The sequence below is a fragment of the Corvus moneduloides genome, chromosome 2 (assembly GCF_009650955.1).
Source record: "Corvus moneduloides isolate bCorMon1 chromosome 2, bCorMon1.pri, whole genome shotgun sequence".
In the NCBI taxonomy this organism is placed as follows: Eukaryota; Metazoa; Chordata; class Aves; order Passeriformes; family Corvidae; genus Corvus; species Corvus moneduloides.
In genome coordinates this window covers 91,246,940-91,259,992 of record NC_045477.1, presented here as the reverse complement: position 1 = coordinate 91,259,992, position 13,053 = coordinate 91,246,940, and the positions used below count along the sequence as shown (strand labels likewise).

Sequence of the window (13,053 nt, the reverse complement as noted above, 5' to 3'; positions counted from 1 at the left end):
ACAAAGCAGGTGTAAGAACTGAATATAAACTGCCCTGCAGAAGTATTCTTCAGCCTTCACCCCAGGTGACCATCTGTAAGACCTCTAATATGCAGACCTGTCTTAAACACAAAGTCATACAGATAATGACTGTTCTGTCAAAATAGCCTCAGATTGAGCAACCAAATCCCAAAGCTATGGAGGGTAACAATGATTACTGTTTGTAGGTTAGAACACCTCAGTTATACCCATTTAACAACAGGAGAGAGTAATAGTTTAAAAGAGAGAATACAAGGAACAGAATGCTGGTAAACAAAAAAAGTAACTAATTGTGGAGCTGGCTTTAGGCGGGAGGTTTTTTCTTGTGTTCTTTAAAGCCCTGAATCTCCAATACCCAACATGTTGCAGAATTTGTTCCAGAAAAAGACTGGTATTGCTTCAGAGACACAAGAAAGAGGTTTACACATTAAATAACCAAATGAGTATTCCACACTTAGTCCAAGCAGCCCCCTGGCACAGTGATACGGGAGAACCTGCCTCAGCTCTATCCCATTCCCAGAGGCTTAATGTATACAGAGAACATTTGGGATCTCTTCAAGTGAGCTAAAGATTTGCATATCCTTTTGCATATCCTGACATACGGCATACATTTCTTTTGATAAATGTGAGATTACCTGGACTACCTTCAAAGTGACAGAATATGGCAGTGTTTGCTTTATACTAAAACAGCATTAAAAAAACCTCCAACTGTTATAAACCAGAAGTAGAAGGCCACTGTAATCTCATCTCCAGGTGGAACACAGGAAGTGTGTCCACAGCACATATTTATCAACTTAATACTGGTTTTGATTTTCTGAGATCCTTAGATAAAGCAACTTTTATTAAATATTATTCCAGCTTAAGTTGGCATGTTTTTGAAACATTAAACCCACACACTCTTAGCAGACCAAAAATGTCACGGGAAGAATGGCTTGATGTACAACTGAAAATAAATATTAAAACTTTCTTTAGCCTAGGTATGACACATGTTGATAGCTCAGCATAAACATGAACTTGCAACAAGTTTGCTTTATTAAATACTATATGCTACCTATTAACAAAACACCCTTTGGGTATAGTACTTATTCAGAAACTAAACATGCATTTTATGCCTTTTCTAAAATCCATTAATAACAAAGACAGAAAAGCCAGAATTTGAATGTGAAAACCCTGTCTGCTTTAAAAGGCAAAAAACTCAAAAGCTTAAATCTGCATTATTTGACTTCCAAAGGTGCTTGGCACTTGCAGCTTGTTCCCACCACAAGGCTGAGTTACTCAGCATTTCTCAGAGTTGGTTCACAGATGTCAAACTAAACTTTGGGACTCCATATCTAAACCTTTTCTAAAACTGCTTTTGGCAACTTATTTAAGTTTTAATAAATCAGAAGAGGATTTCTGCCTGAGACTACAACCTTAGTGACAACAGATAAATTAATGATATACTGCCACAAAAAAACCCCACCCAAACCAAAGAAGGAACACACAGTGAATCAAGATCTAACACACAGGTCCCTTATTTTAATTGACCAAAGGCAGCAATCCCCCAGTGCAGTTTTGCAGGTATTGTACAGAGCCATTCCCAAGTACGAGATTGTGCTACTTTTAACAGTGTACTAGATCTATACTATTTTTTCAGTGATTTCAGTTTTGACAATAACAGCTTAGATAAAAAGCTGAAATACAATGAAGAATGACTCAAAATATTTATGATACTGTCTTGGATCTACTTGTAGCAAGGGGAAAAAAAATCATCTTTGGAAATCCACAAAACAAAGAAGCACGTATAGCATTCCTCAGAGCATAAGCATGCAAACTTTAGATAACCTTTAAAAGATATCTTAGAGAACATCAAATTTATTCATAGTAGAAAAAGGTACATAAAATACATTCTCAATATCCAAGTCTGGAATTACTATGAACTGAAAACTTTTACAATTTTTAAAAGAAAATAGCTTAAACTCAAACCAATAGGTAAGTTTACAGTAACTCTAACTAAAAGCACACTGCTCTACAAGTTTGAATTTGTACTGCACTCACTGAAATAATTTATTAACTATAACCTAATTTTCTTACAGCAGAGATGCAGTAGAGTAGGGTTTACCACTATGTATTTTGCTATTCAGTTTAGAAACCCAATATTCTCTTACCTAGGACCAGTTACTGACATTAGGAAGAAAAACAACAAAACCACACAATATTAAAAACTAAAGGAAATTCTGAAGCAAAAAGGAAGAGAGGGCAGAGTGACTTATTCTGTCTGTTATCAGAAGTAAAGCCACAATTTTGTTAGGCTGAGTACAAATAAGTTCTGTAAAATGAGGCATTTTCATATAGCTTTGTTATTTAGTGACATTTACATTGGGGTTTTTTGTATAGAGGTTATTTCTGGAAAGCTACTCTGCAAACAATGTACAGTTACAGCTTCTCTTCTTTCAGAAAGACACAAGTATATACCATGTCAATATACAGGAGCTTCCTTGCACAACTCTGTAGTCACCACACTGTACAACACTCTTTCCAACAGAAAAGGGTACCATATTTTTATTAATTATCTGTGGCTTCTCTGTAAATGAAACAGCCTTTCATGCAGCAGCAGTACTGGCTGAGGATGGGGGAAGCACTGCTGTGCTGAGGCACACCTGGGCTGTTTTCATTCTTCCAGGCTGAACTGGTAACAAAATGTTTGAAATGGCTTTACTGCAGTTTACGTTAGTCAAAGTATCAATCATACAAAGAGGCTCTACGAACACCAACTCCAGAACCAATTTTGACTGTTGAGCTACCTATACACAATAATCAGGTAATGGTAAGACAAGTTAACACTGATGTAATTCTCAGAGGAACTGATTACAAACAGGTACATCGATGAAATGTTTAATTTCCTTCCTCCTCCCTTTTGTTTAGTGGAAACAGCAACCAGCTGCAAGGTAGAGAGCATGGAGCTAGGTTCCTGGAGGCTATTTGTTCTCCTTGAGGCTGTATTTTCACAACTCAACATTACTGTTCTAATAATTGGAGATCCACCATCAGTTTCTTTGCCACCAAAGCAACAGTAAAACTGATATGCTAGGGTACATGCTCCCTGACGTGGGTTACATTCAAGCAGAAAGGTAATCTCACCTCAGGACATCACGTTCCAGACTTAAAACTGCCCACTCTGCAGAGCAGCTGTACAAGTACCTAAAAAGTACAAGTACCTACATAATCAAAACCACGGCAGTTGACAGGTCGCTACATGCTGCTTAAGACTGAGTACAGCATCTCTCTGTAGGTCAATCACACAATCTATTAATGCAATCTATGTATACAACCTTCTCCATCAGCTTTAAATGCTGTTCCTATTTGTTTTCTGGGGTTTTGCTTGTTGTTTGGTTTTTGTGGTGGGTGGGGGGTTTTTTTGTTTGGTTGGTTTTTATTTTGGGGGTTTGTTTGTTTGTTTTTGGTGGGGGGTTTTTTTGTTGGTTTTTTGGGGGGTTTTTTTTGGGTTTTTTTGTTTACTTGGTTGGTTTTTTAAAATTGGTATAACTAAGCAGATCAAAAGACTTTTCAACTTTTTCAACTTACTGTTCATGGAAGTCCAGCATTGGTGGCTCAAACCGGAGAGGTCGACAATTTCCCCGATACAGGGATACACTGCAAGAAAAATTAAAATGCTGTAAAAGATACTACTAAATGACACATTTTTGCTCCCTTCCCACCTCAAACAGTGCTTTCTTAGCACAATATTCATTAATACTAGCAAAGCAACTAATTCAAAAGAAGAAACAACAAAACAAACTTGTCTAGTCAGAATACCGTAATTTTATAACATGTTTATGTGGTGTCTCCAAGAAAGATTATGCAAGAGCAGATATCTTGAAAATGGACATAATTGAAGTGTAAACCTCTCGTTTATATAATGATGGCTGAGTGAAGCAACACACTAAACAGGTTGACATCATCTTTCATTGCAATATCCAAACATTGCTATGAAAGACTTTTTGGATATTGTCCAATGTGTAACAGTAATTTACATACACATCCCTGAGTTTCTCCAGTTACTTCTGTACTAGTACGTAAAAAAATCTTGGATCCATTTGATGGTACTGAGGCCACGTGAGAAAACAGCCAATACTGTTCAAAACTTGCGATATCCAGGAGACAGTGACTCTGCTCTGGAAACATTCCTTAGCTTTGCCTATACTAACCCCCCACTGGTATCTCTTTAGGAGAATTCTAGTAGATGAAGACCAAAACTTAAATAGCACTCACACAATCTAACAGTGAAGTCAACAAAGTATCTGGAAGCATTCTCTATTACTGCTTATTTTATCAGTATAGTTATACAGAGCACAATAGTTAACCCACAACAAAACTTGTAAGTAAAAAATACAAAGCAGTTTCATTGACTGAAACATTTTTTATTATTCAGAATGATGTGACTGTGACCACAGTTAAGCCTCTTTGTAACTGAAACACTTTATTTTGAGCCAAGTAAAAATCCTATTCATACAAAAAACAAAACAGGGAGACAACATTAAAAAAATAAACAGGGAAGGCTAAAGAATAGAAGATGATCAATGGCTCCTGAATGGCAAGACCAACAGCCTCTTTTTTTTCTTCAAATGCTTTTTCTTCTGATATTAAAACAGCATTCTTGTTTTAGATCATTGTTTTCTGACTTTGTATCAATCCTAGATGCCCAAAGACAGAGCTGGAGCCACTTGTCCTGGGTAAGGAAAGCTACTCCACATACCTAGTTCTCTACCCAGAACTACATAGTTCTGCCTCAACAAGAAGGAGCAGCTAGGAAATGGGACATGCACATGTGGCTTGTCTTACGAAAGCTGGGGCCTTGAACTAAGATCAATCCAATTCCATCCAGTGCAATTCCAGGAAAGCTAATTATTGACAAAATTCAGATGTCTTTCCATACTCCAGAACCACTTCAACAAGGAAGCTATTTACAGGAGTAAAAGTTTAAGAATAGGTTAGGAAATCTTAATTGTATCCTTCAATCAAAATAAAATCAAAAGCTTTTTAAATAAAATTACAACGTCTCAAAGACTCACTCTAAAACTCCACAACTGAAACTTCACACTTCAAGTATAATACACAGCATGCTAATCAATTTCCAGCTCTCTATGTTTGGATGTCAAAACATCTTCAATGCTACAGAGCCTAGTCACTAAAAAAAACTTTGTCCACATAAAAGTAATAAAACACTATCAGGACAGGAGTGGGCTTAGTACATCCAGTCAGCCTTAATATATACTTAAATATGTGTGTGTACATATGCCATGTGTGTGCAGATCACAGTACAACAGAAGTGAAGATATAAGAAAAAGCCAAGAGGAAAAACTGTATTCAGATCTTAAAAAAACCCCTAAAATTCTTGCTACTCTTAAGTGCAGCTGTGACACATTACAGTTGTCAAATAAGAGAGTGCTTAGGTACACCTTCTCAGCTAAAGTCAAACCTCAAACCATAGAACAAATGCTCAACAATATGAAGTTTACAGAGACACTGGACACAGGAGAATACAACTGGAAAACTATACGAGCAGTTATGTTTCGTAAGGATAAAACGAGTGAATCGTATGTCTCCAGAGTTTAGAGTCTAATTTTAAAAACCATTTAGAGTGCATTTCTAAATTAAAAAGGTCAAAAAGCTCTTGTACCTCCATTGTCAAGGTAACGCTAAACAGAAACCACTCAAAGTGATCTTAAAAATAATTCTGTCAATTTCTTCCAAAATTAAAACCCTGAACAGTCAGACAGCACCTCTTTTGTATTGGCAATTATTGGTAGAATGACGTATCAACTCTTTTTATAGAAAAATGTTAAAAATATTTACAATCTTTACAAAAGTATATTAAAAAAATCTTTATTTCAAATGCATTGAAAATACTGTCAAGAGTAACTTGGCCTAACTTGAACAATCAGGACATACTCAATTCTCCACATATGTGTAAAATTTAGACAACATTTTCTCATGCCACAGAGCTATATTATCCTGGAAAGTCAGCTGGACAACAAAAAACTTAAAATGGTTAAACTTTGGTAAAGGCAGCAACATCATAATAAATGACAACTATGATAACAAAAGTAACAACTATAATAAGATTCAAACGGGAACAAGCAATATTGGGATTCACAAACTTTGCCTACTAAAGGGCCCAACAGGAGTCAACTTGCAGCAGACTAGGAAATGATTATAATGTCTGCTCTGCTGGGCATTTGCTCACTGAATGCTGGATACACCCATGGGTAGGGCAACTTTACAGCATAACAACATGAAGTTAATTACTATTGTATGCATGTAGAAATATGGCTCCCGGTCTTATATCACAATTTAAACATTTTTCTTTCCCTACCCCTCCAAGTTTTCTAACTTTTAAAGACAAGAAGAACAACACAAAAAAGAAAAGTTGCATCTGGAAGAAAGGACTGCTAATACCTGCCAACAAGCATCAGCAGACTAAGAACTGGCCAGGTGGCAGCTGAACCCATGATTTAAATATTCTCAATACCTTTTTCCTTCTGCAAGAATTTTGATTTTAAAAATGATACTTGAGAATGAACTACACTCAGTCCCTCAGCAGGATCATTATCCTCCCTGTTCCATCCATGCTATATTTGAGTGGGCATTTACCTCAACTACTGACTAAGGTTCTGCTGCTACCCAGAAGCAACCTACTACCAGATGCAATTTACTGATGTGCAACTTCATGTCTCAATAATGTTAGTCACAAATGCTGTCATAAACACGGTCAAAATAGCAATGCCTGCAAACACTGTAGCTGATATGGGTATCCATCTGTGCTGAGCCACAATATTCTTCTGTCTTAAGGACATTCTTCAGTACTTCCATAATGCTTTGCTGTTTATCAGAGTACTAGGCACCCAATTTTAGATAATCAATGCACATCTTTGCACTTGGAGATGAAGAAAATGCTTGTCACATACAGTATTTAAAGATTTCTGCAAAGTTGGGCAGCAACTGTGTCTCTGTATCCTCACCTTACCTTTCTAGCTGTTCTGGGATTTCTGGAGGAGTTATGTGCTCTGTGGAATCTTATCTGTAACATCTTTAATTACTATGGTAGAAAATTCAAATCTAAGCATACTCCACATTTATTTTTCCCACATTAGTTTAGCTGTTGTTTAAAGGGTTTTATTTCCTCTCTTGTGCCATAAATTGTAAAGAAATAAAGACAGCAGCATTAAGCTGTGAAACAGCAAGTGATCTCATGATTTTTTTTAGCAACATGAACTCTTAGAAAGCTGCTACTTTATTTCCATTACCACAAAATCAAATTAAAGCATATCTAAAAATAACTATGTGAACCTTTAAAATGACAAATTGGCAAATACTTCACAGTGGGTACTTTTTGTGCCAGAATCCTTGAAAGAGCCACTGCAGACTTTTTACCAAAAATGTTCTGTAAGTAACCTGAGTGCATCCACAACTTTTCAATATTTAAAAATAAGGCTGAGCTGCATGTATCAGAAAAGATATTTTAATTTTAAAAACTAAAATTTTTTTAGAAATATGGTTATTAATCACAGGTTCAGTGAGAAAGTGAACTCCCACCGAACAATGGAACCACTCCAGTATCTGGCCGTACCTGTTGCTATAAAGGCCGATGAATAAAAATACGAGCAACAATTTTTTTTAACAGGGCTACCCAGATAGTAGCTGGCTCAGATATGTCAACATTAACCCTGTATCAGAAAAACACACTCATACCAGACAAAGTTCAAAGCTAACAATTCCCAAAGGGGAGTGTCTGGGGAAAGAACAGGGAGAAGCTTGAATAGATGCACTGTAACCTGACCATGGGCATGAACAAAACAAATTAAATTGCTAGTTCATTTCCCTCCTTCCAATTAGTGCTAAAAAGTAGATCAGAGAACTGAATAAACTGTCTAAATAGGGAAAAAATATCGGCAAGCTATACCAAGAAGATATTATAATCTCTAATAAGGACAAGCAAAGACAAGTCATCTAGAGAAATTAAATATTGCTTTTAGCAATGCCATTGAAAAAAATCACAGAAAAAAAGGAAAGAGTCATGCAAAACTAGTAACAGCAGTGAGAGAGAAAAACAGAAAGCAAATTTGGTATTTACTATGTAACATGGTATCAGAGAGCTTGTGATGCAGACCTTCATCACATTGTGTCTGAACTTCAAATAGGCCAGCGTTCCTAAGTGGAATGGACTATTTGTTTTTCAGATATCTAAAACCAGTGTTTTAATAGAACAACACTCCAGAACACTTAAGTTTCCAATACAGAGAACAATCTTCTTAGCTGAGAAATTAAAACAAAAATCCTGTAGGCAATCCAGTCAATGGCCTCAATCTCAAGAACCACCAAATTCAATTGTTTTCTGGGAAACAAAAATATTGCACCTAAATGCAGTGGATGCCAATATAGGCACTTCCTTCTGCCATTGAGACTTGATGATTTAAACAAGATACTATTCCATTTTAAAAATATCAATAAGTATGGCTCTAATCCAAGACATAGAAATACACTAATCATTGTTATCTTTAGTTCAATTGTCATTCCTAAAAATTCATGTTCTCATACTTGCAATCTGACTGACATACTGCAGCACATAGTGAGTTGCATTCCTGACCACAGCTGGAGATTTCATAGGTTTTCAAAACTTGCAAAAAGAAAGGATCTTAAGCCTGCAATTAAGCAACTATACACACAGTAAAACAGGAACTCATCAGAAATGGAAAATTCCTTTTACTAGATTTCCTGAAAAGGAACAGAAAACAGATTGTGGAAAAACATAGCTGTATTTACTGAAAATGCACTTTGAGTTTGTTGGAATGCTACTGTACAAGAAATAAGCTTCATTGTTTACTGTTCAATGCACTCATTAAATAACAAGAGTATCTGATGATTCTCTAGAGAAAAATCAGGGACCAGGGTAAAAAGAGGGCCACTTATTTTCCTTCTCAGATATTATACATGGCAAGCTCTTCAGTAACCAGATTATGTCTTCAGGACAGGAGAGGGACAAGACAGAGTCATGGGTTTTAATAGTCTAGAGAAAAGGAGGCTCAGAGGTGACCCTCACAGCTCTCTACAACCACCTGAAAGGAGAATGCAGCCATGTAAGGGGTGAGACTCTTCTCCCAGACAACCAGAGACAGAACAAGAGTAAATGGCCTCAAGCTGTGCCAGGGGAGATTCAAGTTGGATATTCAGAAAAAAAATCATCATGTGGTTAAGCATTGGAACAGCCTCCCTAGGGAAGAGGTGACATCATGATCACAAAACAAGTAGATGTAGAACTTTATGATATAGCTTAGCGGGCATGGTGGCACTTGGCTGAAGGCTGGACTTGGTGATCTTGGAGGCCTTTTCCAATCTTAATGATTCTGTGATGGGAAAAAGGAATGTGGGGAAGAATCTATCAAAAATAACATCAAACTTTTCTTCAAAAGGACACCAACAACTTTTGAAGCAGGCAAACAAACCCACTTTCTCCTCAATAAAAGAAACTACAGTAAAATGATTTTTAAAGAAATCTACAAGCAGAGCTCTGAGTTTAATTACACAGAATTGCTCTGTGATATACATTACAAAAGGAATTAAAGAATTCTTCAGTTTTTTATTCCACATGTGAAGCTTCTTCCTCATGAAGGGCCACGAAGATGATCAGAGGGACAAAGCACCTCTCCTACAAAGACAGGCTGGGAGAGTTGGGGCTGCTCAGCCTGAAGGAGAAGGCTCTGAGGTGACACTAGAGCACCTTCCAGTACCTAATATGGTTTACAAGAGAGGTGAAGAGGGACTTTTCACAAGGTCATTTAGTGATAGGACGAGGAAGAAAGGGCTTTAAACTGAAAGAGGGAAGGTTTAGATGAGATATTAGGAAGGAATTCCTTATTGATAGGATAGTGAGGGACAGGAACCTTGCCCATGGCAGAAGGATGGAACTAGCTTATCTTTAAGGTCCCTTCCAACCCAAACCATTCTATGATTTAGCTGTTCAGTATTAAAAACTACCTCACATTTTAGTTTCATTTCCTCTGTATGAGAAAAATAATTGAAAAAAAAAAAAATCACGTGGTTTGTATTTGATCTTTTTTACACTAAACCTTTATTACTCTTATGAAAAGTATCACAAACCTCACAATTAAAGTCTGTATTAAACTTTAAGAAAGATGCTTACCTTTTCTGTTGATATGAACTGAGGCCTAAAGTTGTCTCAGTCTGTAAAAGAAAAAAAAATTAAATTGAAGACACCAACAGCATTTTACCCCCAGCAGGCAAAAAACCCCAACCTAACAACCTGGCAACTGCAACAAGTTAGTAAATCAGAGCTTGAAAGACAAAAGAAGTTCTGAACTGGAGCAGAAAATGCAAATTGCTTTTTTTCCAACTAAAGAAATTAAGTTTGGCCCTGGACAAGAACTGCGGTCAGTTCCAGTGGTAGGAATGCCCACAAACTATAAAACAAGCAGCAACTTAACAACCTAAAAACTGAGAGAAGGAAAAAGTCCAGGAAATAAAAACACTATATGAAACAAAAGAAAAACCTAGCATAAATGTAAGAAACAAACTACAAAGAAAAGCATATAGAACAAGAAACAGTTCAGCAATTATGTCATTGATGTAATTTAACACCTAGAAAACAAAGAAGGCTATAATCTCCATCTGACTAGGAAACATCATCTCCTTCTCTGCTAATGATCTTCTAGCCTCTATAATTCATACACTTCCTTCAACTCTGCTGGACATTACAGTTAATTACCTGAAAACAAGGAGGTTAGGTTGTCTAGGGATTTCCAATTAGTTTACTCTTGCCTAAGAAATACCAACTGGTTTAGAAGCCTGCATATGGAATGCCCTTCTGATACAGCTCATGTTAAAACATAGCAGACTTGGAAAACTGTCTTCCCACAGGGTTTGGTGATCAAACTGGGGATTTTAGTTGTCCTGTTAAAGACATGTCATGGCCAAGCTAAATATTTATCTCCTGAGCGTGGGAAGAAAGCTCACAGGTCTGATAAAGTCTATAGTGCACCTTGGCTCATCAGACCCAGTTCACCTCTAGCACAAGGATAGCACTTGTTTGCAATGGGAATGCAAACTTGTATCTCATTTCAGAACAAAAAATCAAGTCCCTTTGCCGGACACTTCACTGATTTCTAGTTCAGCTACAAATTACACTTTATTTCTTTGGTTTTTTCTAAGCCAAAATTATTTTTTTAAATAGTTTCTTTGAAATGATCTTTGCTTAAAATATAGATTTTATTATTAGAGGAACTTTAATTTTGCTATTTGGAGACACTTTTTGAAAATTTTATAATTACTCCTATTAAATCACTGAGTCGACAAACATTAATGTTTGATTCATGTCAAGGATCAATTCTGGATTGTAAATCTAAGAGGTGTTCCAGATTCAGAATGAAGTTATTTGGTTTACTCACCCTCCAATTTGCAACAAACTAAAGAAAACTGGAAGGGTATTATTTACCATTGTAAAACAACGCTAATCTATTTGTAACTTGAAAGGCAACACAGAGCATTCATCAGATTTTTTTGGTTTAAAACCTCTGATATAGATAGCTAGACTGCCTTGCTAAAGGGTTATTACAGGAAGGGGCTCACATGAAATTACACTTCACAGTACAAAATAATCAGTGCAGTTTTTCCTCAGTGAAGAAAAGACTAAAAAACAAGCTAAGTTGTTTTATGTTATTGTAATTTCAATGTCAGCAAGCTTTCCTTTAAACTTACTTATGACATTTGTACTGTAATTAGGAGAACAGTCAATTTCTTATTCTTCATTAAAACATCATTATTTTAATGAACAGAAAAAAAAAGCTTACACATCTTTCCAAGTCTTCCCAGCAAAGGTATACTACTCATATACTCATAAGCTTTTAGTTCAGCTTCTTAACTTCCAATGTCACACTCCATTTTCTATTTCCAGTAAGATACAGGTAAATACTACTCTGAAACAATTTACAACAGGTTGTAAGAGAAAGTCAATTAAAATGAAGAAGGAAGAAATTTAAAATAGTTTTAGTTAAGTGATGAATGCTTAAGGTACAAAATGTTTTCTATCTAAAACTTTCTAGGAAGTACTGCCTAACAAGTTAATTAGCTCTGAAATCTAAAGAAATAAACAGAAAAAGACAGATCTCTTCCTTCCATACCTTGTATTTTCCTCAGACTGGAATGACAAAGGCAGATCTTCCAGTTTTAAACTGCCACACATTATTTTCTCAATTCAACCATGAGAAAACTTATGGGTTGAGGCAAGGACAGTGGGTATATGACTTCTGTGACAGCATGTGTCTGGGAAGGTTTAGATTGGGTATTAGGAAAAGGTTCTTCACCCAGACGGTGGTTTGGCACTGAAATAGGCATTTAAGAAGTGTTTGGACAACACTCTCAAGCACATGGTGTGAATCTTGGGGCTGTCCTGTGCGGGGCTAGTAGTTTGACTCGTTGATCCTTGTGGGTCCCTTACAGCTCAAAATATTCTGTGATTATAATTCTGTGATTTCTTTATTTTGCTTTATCTTAGTGTCTTTATCTTATCCCATGAGTTTTCTCTCTTTCACTCTTCAGATTTCCTTCCCCTATCCCATCCCCTGAGGGAAGCAGAGCAAGCAGCTGTTCGGGGCTAAGCTTCCAGCTGGGGTTAAATGACAACAACCAAACTTACTCTGTGAAATTAACAGATATATAAAGCCATATATAAAACCCTGTAATCCTTACCAATGTCCTTGAAAGCACATTAATCACTAGAATTAAATAAAATCTTTCTTTCACCAACAAAGGGTTTTTTTCTTTCAAAACATAACTAAAGCACATAATTAAGTTACCAGCAGTTACCTGACAGTCAGATGATGGAGCTAACAGGTTCAGATCCTATGACAGGGCAACTAAAATAGCCATTACCAGCACTGTCCCATCCTTGACAACTAGCTTTGGCTCTAACAAGACAGCATGTTCTATTAAGTTGTTAGTTATATGTACTCTTAAGTATCATAATTGGCTGTCAATACCTTA

At 36.4% G+C, this 13,053-nt stretch overlaps 1 protein-coding gene across 2 annotated transcripts in view; it reads right to left on the bottom strand.

The window, feature by feature from the left end:
* TMEM131 (transmembrane protein 131) overlaps window positions 1–13,053 on the bottom strand; it is a 642,113-nt gene that overhangs the window by 53,041 nt on the left and 576,019 nt on the right. For both annotated transcript variants that reach the window (XM_032100312.1, XM_032100313.1), the window contains exons 3-4: window positions 10,199–10,239; window positions 3,583–3,651 (exon numbers count right to left, since the gene is read on the bottom strand). In XM_032100312.1, the coding sequence (XP_031956203.1) occupies window positions 3,583–3,651; window positions 10,199–10,239 (110 nt within the window). The remainder of the gene's footprint in view (window positions 1–3,582; window positions 3,652–10,198; window positions 10,240–13,053) is intronic.